This window comes from Trachymyrmex cornetzi, unplaced genomic scaffold (genome assembly GCF_001594075.2).
Source record: "Trachymyrmex cornetzi isolate Tcor2-1 unplaced genomic scaffold, Tcor1.1 scaffold387, whole genome shotgun sequence".
NCBI classification, from domain to species: domain Eukaryota; kingdom Metazoa; phylum Arthropoda; class Insecta; order Hymenoptera; family Formicidae; genus Trachymyrmex; species Trachymyrmex cornetzi.
In genome coordinates, this window is record NW_017298608.1 from 92995 (window position 1) to 102941 (window position 9947).

The window sequence follows — 9947 nt, forward strand, 5'->3', positions numbered from 1 at the left end:
ACGAACCAATCACCCATTGTGGATCGAGATCGAAATTTAGGCTTAAAAGCTCGATCTCCTGATTAATCGGCCAAGCAAAAATCCGATTTAAAATATCGATACATCGGGGCGAAATATGGATTCACGTTCAGATCGTTTGAGATCGCCCATCTCTACTTTGAAGATGACACGTTCACGGTGGCATGGGGGATGATATTTTCGAACGCAGCCTAGGAGAGGATATCTCAGATCTCTATTGGCCTAGTTTACATCGTGCACTTGATACGAGTACTAACTAGTAATTTTCTATTGAATGATCTTATAGCGTTTTCGGCCCGACCGGGTTTGCACCAACCTGGGTTGGATTAATGGCGTTTTGCGCTCTCCTATTGGTAGAGCGTGTGATATCAACCAATAGGAAAGATTAATCCAACCCAGGTTGGTGCAAACCCGATCGGGCCGAAAACGCTATTAATTTCGGCGATAAGTGTAAACATCTATACGATATGTATATTTAATTAATTATTTTGATGCATATTGTACCAATTTAGTACATCATTCTTTGAATACATCGTTGAAATTAAAATAATTTAATAGAAAGTTACTAGTTAGTACGTGTATCAAGTGCACGATGTAAACTAGGCAATTATTTCTCAATAATTCGAAAGGTGTATGTATATGTACTTAAGTAGCTTCGTCGGTTCGTTTGTTGTACTTCCTGAAATTAGTTATTTGTGCAGTTGAAGTGTTGAGGTGCTTTAAATCTGCTGCAGTCGCAAACAAAATGTCAATAAACTATTAAGTAACCTTCGCATTATCTCATTATCTTTTTATCAATTTATAATAATATCTCGTTAGCTTTGTCGTACATGTTCGTAAAGTCTGATTTTCACATTACTCTTATCTATTACTAGATATATACTTATTCTCTATAATTTGTAGGATATTTTCTAAAAATATTATTTGTACAACTTCAATTTTATAATGTTTGTTCTTCAAACTTACAGGATTGTGCAAAGTTATGAACAAAGATGTTTTTGATAATCTACTGATTCAATGCCAGCAACGTTTATCAATGGAAGAACGGAATCTTTTAAAAAACACGATATATGATATGGATGTCTTCCATTCCATGATGGATATTATTTTGAATAAAGAAAACAATAATATTCAAAACTGTTTGAATATTAGGAATAATCCAGGACCGTCCACAGAAGAAATTTCATCAGAGATGGATCATAGTACTGATTGTGTTTCTGAACGACCAGAAATATCACATTCTTTTGTAGAGAGTGTAAGTGCCAAAGTGTTTAACAATCCAGGACCATCCACCATGGAAATTCAGTCGGAAATAGGCCACAATGCTGATGAAGTTTCTGAACAACTTGAAACTCTGAATTCTCTTGTGGAATGCATAAATTCAGCAGAAATATTTGATAACTCAAAACTAGCCACTTCGGAAATTCAATCAAAGATATCCGTTAATACTGATAACATTTCTAAGCAATCTGGAACGTCGAATTTTCCAGAATGTATAAATGCTGAAGTGGTTGACAACCCAGCATCATCTACCATTCAATCGGAGATGTGCCATACTGCTGATAATCCAGGATGTACCATGGAAATTCAATCAGAAATACATAATATTAATGATCCAGAATCACTTTTGGAAATTCAGTCAGTGCACCACAGTAAATGCCATAGTGTTGATAAAATGTATAAACAACTTGAAATGCCGACTTCCATGGACACAAGTGTAGATCTACCATTATCACCAAAACCATCCACCTCCATGGAAGATCTATCAGAGATGCAGCATAGTGCTAACAAAGTTTTTAAACAACCTAAAGCACTAAATTTTTCTAGGAAACACCCAAGTGCTGAAGTAATTGATGTTTCATCTGGTTCTGATACCGATTCTTCCAATGATTCTCAGAATTCTTTGGAAAATTCTACTGAGAATTCTGAGAATTTTGAGAATTTTGAGAATTTTGAGAATTTTTTTGAGAATTCTTTTGAGAATTCTAATGATTCTTATGATGATATCTCAATTATCAATACTGTAAATAAAACAATTATTGATGAATCTATATCTTCATGTTCTACTTCCCAGCTGAATAGTAATAATGATAATACATTGTTGACGAACAAAATTCATGTTCTATCTACTGGCAGTGACGGACAAGCTACAGATGTTAACAATAAGATCCAAGATAGGCCTAAAGAAGACATTGAGGAAAATAATAATGATGTTTTATACATAAAGAAACGATTAAATAGTCCAAGACCAGGATGCAGTAAAGATTCTGAAGATACATTCCTTGAGATGAATGACTTCAGTTTGTCCAATATGGATGAATTCCTAAAAGATGCAAAATTAATACATGCTCTTCTACCTAGATATAGTTACCGATTGATTCATAGAATGCTTAATAGGAATCGATTGGCAAGAAATCGTATTGAGCTTACATTGTGGGACTTATTACCAAAGGAAAGACCACTACCACAAAATTTAAAGAGACGAAAATGTTCAGATGAGATAAGTTTTATAGAACATAAAAAGAATTCCCATATTTCTCTACAAGAATATCAGGTAGATACAAATACAGCTTTGGGAAAAAAAGAACAGTTGTGTGCGAAGAACGAGGTAATTGCTGATAACAGAAAATCAGAAAATATAGCATTTGTATCATCAACAGGTGAGAATGATGGAATGAAAAAGAATATGTCAGAAGTAGCAGCTTCAAATAATACGAATGGTACCAATCAAAGCATAATACCTTTGAAAAAAACAAAATTGGATCATAAATCAGATGAATCTACTACATCCTTTAAAGACAGTAGCAATACTAGCAATATTAACATTGTTCCAAATTCAAAGATATTTACATTACCAGAAGTCGGTACAGAGAGCAAAGAATTACATTCGATCGAGAATTCGGAAGTTAGAAGGACGTATGAATTTGATAGGCATTCAGAACTGTATAAAGTTCATAAAATTGTGGCACCGGCAAAGTTAACGCTTCAAAGTAATTTCACGACACAAAAAGGTGAAAAATTCCATAAACCGACAACTCCTGTTTTATCACCGCCAAAATTAAAAGTTCTTACTAAAAACACAGTATCTACAATGTCACCAATAGCTGTTTCTATACCTATATGTTCTATACCTAAAAGGATGGGACCTACTAATATAATGAAACAGAATAAAATAATTGTTCGTCCAAATTCAAATTCATCCATAAGCCAATATCCAATAGGAGGAAGGTTTACTACCTGTCCTAATGTGATAAAGCAGAATGAACCGATTGTTCATGTGTCTCATCTAAATTCAAGTCTATTTGCACCGACTTCTACGTTACCAGGCATATCATCAAATGACAAAAGAGCATCTGATATGTGCGTCGTACCTCTGCCAATGTGTCAATCGATTAATCGGGTAAAAATGATAGAACCTCGAATAGAATCATATGTATCAAAAGTTACAGAAAAAGACAGTACTAAAGTAGCTAACGTCCATACTACAAAGACAGTAGTAGCTGCAACAATAAATACTCCATCGACTTCAGTAGCTCCCGCTCAAAGTACCTCACATCTCCAAGAAGCAAGCAGTAGCAATATGACTACATCTCAAGTTTATGATAAAGGAAGCTTACAGGTATGTGTGTCCTGCTGTAACTGCATCTAAAATACTTAAAAAAATCGCTCGATACATTTTGTATAGGTTAAATTTACTTAATGTTGGAAACGCTATATATTGTGCATTCATTTCATTTCCATTATATTTTCAAGAAACAAGAAGGCGTATTAAGATTTTTTCAAAAAATATTATAGATGCAGTTATAGTTAAGATACTTTGCATTTACTGTTACATTTTCAGGCATACTGCTCAGCCATGAGGATATTTACTTTCTTTGTTTTGTGTTATGATTTTTTTCTCGTACATTCTTATTTAGTCTTTATATATCGTTTTCATAGTTGTCACTTTTCGAGTAATGTTCTCGTGGAGTTCGATAGCTCTTCTGGCTGAGATTTTGGCTTCAAATTATTACTTTTTTATAGTGCTCTTAAAAAGGTCATCAAAACGATTAGTCAGAAACATTTTCCTTCTGCCGAAGAGCTGGAGATTTTTCAAAAAGCCTGAGCTTTTCAGCTCTCCGGCTGAAAACCAGAAAGATGTGACTGTAATTGTATTTACCATTGATTTTTAGAAAAATTTTTGTAAAAAATTTTTACGTACATATTAATCTTAACCTTTAATACACATCTCTGGGTCATTCGTGTCCTGCGCATTTCTTTTTTTTTTTTGAAATACTAAGAGCACCTGGTCAAATACCGGTCTCTTTTCTATTTCTAAAAAAACGTTTGGCATTTAGAGAACAAGTTTTGTGTATTACTAGCCTCAATTCGTGCGGTATCTTTTAACTGACAACTTCAAAGTTTACCTCTCTGGATCACAAATGATCCAATATGTGTGCAGAGTGTACATTTTTTGTAACTAAAAAAATTTTTTTTTTTTTCTTTATTTTCAACTAATTCTTTGTTGTATTGTGGGAATATTTCACGAATTATTAAAAAAAGAGAACTTAACCCTAAAATAACATATTAGTTTTTAATAAACGCGATTTTTGGTATCCTTGTTCTAAAATGTTGTCAGTAATAATATTATATATTATGTTATCTGTATGTTATAAAGAATATTTTCCTAATAAATTCAAAATTTTTTTAACACAATAGCAACAATAAAACGCATTGTTTAAGATGTAAATGCAAAATACATTTGTAGTTTGTAATATCAATTTTAAGATATTGAACTATATTTTTCCTTTAAACATTTTTGTTCCGAGTTTTACATTTTTATATAAAATGCATTTTTCTCATTTTGTTAACTATATTTAGTTATAACAATTTATCTATAATTTGTTACGAATGTATAACTGCACAAATACTTTCTAAAGACGTCAAATATATGTAAGAATCGTTTAATAATTTATATATACTTGTAAAAGAGAATGATGAAAATTAATCCTAGACACGAATGACCGAACATGTGTATTAAGAGTGCCAAAAACTAAGGTGTGTACTAAGGATTAATCGATAGTCTCTTCCAATTCTATATTTTAAAATTATAAAAGCCACAAGTCAGGTATTATAATGATTAGAAAGGTATAAAGGTTTGAACTTTCAGTTTATTTTTTCGTGAATTTCTTTCATAAAGTTTTATAATCTCTTGCAAATTTGTAATATATTTCTTTATGTTTTAAGTCAGAGTTGTCCAGGACCCCAGGTACTTTTGGCTTGAAATTAAAATATGTCGGTATTTGTATCTATTACTGTTCTTGCTCATCACTTGTAGGTTTGGCAAAGATTAATGTTTTTTTTTTTAAGAGTAAATTATGTTTCTTAAATACGTTTTTAATACGTTTCATATATGCTTTAAACAGTATTATAAAAAAAAACATGTTTGGAACATATTAAAAACATTAATTAAGCATATTTAAAACATATTTCTTACCAACCCTGCTTCATTGCTGTTTTATAGTAGCGCGCGACGCTCGGTCTCAGGGATCACATTAGTCTGAAATCATTAAAAGTTTTTGACCTATGTCATTCATTATGTTTAAAAGAATTCTATTACTAATATTATAAGATACTATTATTCATAATATATTTAACTATAAAAATACATGAATTTTATATATACATTATATATAATATTAGTAACAGAATACTTTTAAACATAATGAACGATATAGGTCAAAAAATTTTTAATGATTTCAGACTAGTGTTACCTCTGAGACCAAGCACCGAGCGCTACGATAAAACAGTAATGAAGTAGGGACGGTAATAGGCATGAATATTGACACGTTTTAATTTCAAGCCAACAGTACCCGATCCTGAACAAGGCACCTATCATGAATTCTGATCGGAATTATTCCGTTTTTCCTAGAAAGCACAATAGAAATCTAGGGAATAATTGAATAATTCCGATCGGAATCCATTCCGACTTGTTCCATGATAGGTGTCCAGCTCTGATTTAAGTGAACAGATATAAAGGAAAGCTCCCTGTTATGAGATAGGCGCCTAATATGAGATAGTGGCTGCGTTCAGCAGACTCAACAGTTAAGTGAGCGCTTGCTGCTATTGATGTATTCTTCTAGATCTAAAATCTAGTTCGATCTAAAAGAATAACAGTGAGCGCTCACTCAACTGTTGAGTTTGCTGAACGCAGCCAGTGGCGTTTCTGCTAAACTAATAAACGTTATCTATTTGTTCCATCATGAATTTATCGCTCTTGGATTGAAAATTATTTAATGCAGAGCTGTCCAAGGTCGGTCTTTTTTGGCTTGAAATTGAAATGTCGATATTTACGCCCATTACCATTCCTACTCTTCACTTTATTGCTGTTTTGCCGTAGCGCTCGATGCTCAGTCTCATGGACGACATCGTTAAAAGTTTTTGACCTATGTCTAAAAGTATTCTGTTATTTATATTTTTATAGTTAAATATATTATGAATAATAGCATCTTTTATAATATTTAAACATAGTGAAAGACATAGGTCAAAAATTGTACAAGTTCATCTTCTTTCCTCCTGAAGAGAAAAGAAAAAAGATGAATTAGTGCAAAAATTCGGCTAAAAAAAGAACAGGCCTCATGCTTGTAATCAGTGACGGGTTATATACGAGGCGCATGAGGCGCACGTCTCAGGGCTGGACCTGGGGCCCTGTGGCTCGCGTACTCGTTGATCGCCAGCGCGGGCGGCCAGCTCGTGCGTGCGCCATGCATGTCGTTAGCCCGGATCCTCATACGGGCAACAGCGCTTTGATACCGAACGCTGATTGGTGAAAAACGGGTGGTGGGAGTAAATTTTACCCCCACAACCGGCTTTTCACCAATCAATGCTCTGTGTCAAAGCGTCGGTGTCTGTATGAAGATCCAGCCTTAGCCCGGATCCTCATACGGGCAACAGCGTTTTGACACAGCGCTAATTGGTGAAAAGCCGGTTGTGGGAGTAAAATTTACCCCCATCACCCGTTTTTCATCAATCAGCGTTCGGACCGGCGCTTTGACAGACCTTACTTGTCAGTCATAACCAGGGAATGAAAGTAATGGCCGCAGCACACACTCTTGCATAACGCATAATACATAATGCATAATGAAATCAACCAATCGAAATTCTTCTTTTCCATGGAATGAGAGAAAAGGAAAGCTTCTGATTAGTTGATTCGCTTATGCACTATGCGTTATGCGTTATGCAAAAGCTTGTGTCTGGGCTCTTACTTATAACGAAGTTGCAATTACAAGTTACTTTTTTAGTAACTTTAAGGGGATGCTGGAGTGACGGTCAAAGTTAATCAAGGTCGATAGTATAGACTATTTTAAATTCCATATTCGACAATGGTGACATCTTTCATTCATTTCTTATACTTATTATATATCGTTGTGTCTCGCTCAAACGCATTCATCTGTCCTTATCTAACATATTGCAACGCCATCTCTTGGAAAGAGATCAACTAAAATACTGCTCGGTTTCATGGCTAAACAGTCTAAGCTGTCGTACATCGTCGATTTCTCATGCGCTAGACACACAATTTCGTTCCTTGCACTAATCTTTTTATTTAGGCGTTAAAACTTAATTCTAAAGATACGACTGTATTCGTCTATTTATTCTACATGTGCTCCTGCCCTAATTTCGAGCATATAACGTGCATATAATTTTTTCACGAAGTAAATGTTGGTGAGCTGATAGCACATGGATACAGGAATCTGTAATTTATTATTTTTCCCAGTTTTGGACACAAAATATACCAGGAGCAGGTACATTAGCACGGATATTTCAATCGTGGAGAAGGAATTTTTATTTCGTGCAACTCTAATTCGAAGAACCGCGCAAGGAATATTAACGCTTGCTTTATCGGTAAAAAAGAAGACTCCAGTATCCCCTTAACGAAGTTACATTTTTTTTGATAACGGTAACGAATTTTACAGTTACCTTTATCATTACTTTCCACGCTATTGGATACGATACGACACAAGTCACTCACACTGTAAAAAACCAGTAGTAAAGCATGTGACATCATTGGCTGCGTTCAACAGACAAAACAACTTTGCAACTATTGTAAAATTCTTTAATATGATTGGTTTATACATTTAGATCCAATGAGGAACTAAGGGCAAGATCAATCATATTGAAGAATTTTACAACAGTTGCAAAGCTGCTTTCTCTGCTGAACGCAGCCATTGATATCATCAATCTAACCCAGGCCGGTGCAAACTCAGTTCGAAAATACGCCTATATACATATAAAACAAGGTTTCGCTTTAATTGAAATTAACATCATTCGTTATTCTTTTTTATTGTTTCTTATTTTAGATTTAGATAACATGAATTATAAACACGCCATTGGTTCCAAAAAACGAAAATAATAAAAAATTTTATATTTAATTTATTAAATAAATTTATAAATATTTATTTTTAGTATTTTGTATTTTTTCAAGGATGTAAAGGGTCCGAAAATTTTTAGCGCTGTAGGCCTAAAAATTTCTTAATCCGGCACTGCTTGTAGTTATTGTAAAAGAAGATTTTAGAATTTGGATGTCTTAAAGTTTCATTGAGATATGCCTTTAAACTTTGTTTATTATTTAATAAGTAAGTATTTGGCAATAAATTATTCAGATAGTGACAGAGTAAGATCGTACTAATAGAAAAATGCGGGATATGTTGAATTGCTTAATTGCAGAAGTTAGATTTGATGATCATAAAATCGTAAGGCGTGGAAATCCTAATATGAGATATCCAAGGTATTTCTAATATGAAATAACCTATGCTTCTATGTCAATGAAAATCGTTGCTAAAGTATAAATGTGATTGTACAATAATAAAAAAGACAACTGGAATAAACATCGAGCCTGTTTCTGCGATGCTTGGTTCCAATTATCTGAATACGAGTTCTGGATACAATGCATCGTATGCTTCTTTTGAGCGCATACTGGCTGTATTTTAAAAATATTAAATACAGTTTTTTAATTGTAATACTGATGTACTTTGCGTTTTATTATCGATTCCTCGGGGCATCTCATATTAGCATAATTTTTTGATTTTGCGATTTGCTCACTTTTTACATTTCTTAAATTTTCAAAAAAATTTGAATTGAATTTTACGTAACATTATCTTAAAGTTTATTAAATTCCCTTCAAGATGTCCTATTATTTTTTTAAATTCTGCCCATAGGTAATAGATTGTTAGCATTTACCCAAAATGAACTCATAATAGGAGTCTTTCTTTTATAGTTTCAGTTTTATTATATTAACGATAAGATATACAGGGTGGACCATCTGAAGTGATCCAGTCAAATATCTCGAAAACTAGTAGGGATAGAGAAAAATGTTTCGTATGAAAAGTTTAGGGTTACACGGGGGAAGTATGGTACTGACCTTGAAAAATCCTTGGAAGGTCATTTTGAAGGTCATTCAGGGGTCACGATGGTTTTTTTAAATGGAACCCCTAGTTTTTCACCATGGGATGAGAAAGCTGGTTTCAAGCCCTTTACGAAACACTGGTTGTGGTCCACAATCCGCCCACTGGGGTCCGAGTTATGGACCATCAAAGTCATTGATGAACTACTCTTAGCGCTACCCAGGAACAACGACGTGGACGTGGTAGTTCTCTGTTCCCTTCGAGGTGCTTGATTTTTGTGAGTCCCCTTGCCTCTCACATGTGGGGTGCTTGATTTTTGCGACTCTTCAACAGTTTTCGAGAGTCGATACTCATTCATAACTCTGATTGAATCAAATGGAATAATCCAAGAGATTTCCAATAGTAAATCGTTAACCGAACACATGACTGCCACCCATGATAAACAGAGACTCGGTGTTCTCGTTTGTTTATGTTTATGTTTTTCTTTTCAATGGAGTTAATTAACTGTTATCCCTATTCAAATCGCTCACAATCTTCGGAGAGCGACGA

The 9947-nt window shown here is 33.9% G+C and overlaps 1 protein-coding gene across 1 annotated transcript in view; it reads left to right on the forward strand.

Annotated features, from left to right (window-relative positions):
• Window positions 1-666: 666 nt before the first annotated feature.
• The window catches only part of LOC108763877 (uncharacterized), a 13951-nt gene continuing 4670 nt past the window's right edge, over window positions 667-9947 (forward strand). Inside the window, exons 1-2 of the mRNA XM_018511800.1 lie at window positions 667-781; window positions 987-3637. Of these exons, the coding sequence (XP_018367302.1) occupies window positions 1001-3637 (2637 nt within the window). The 5' untranslated portion in view covers window positions 667-781; window positions 987-1000. The remainder of the gene's footprint in view (window positions 782-986; window positions 3638-9947) is intronic.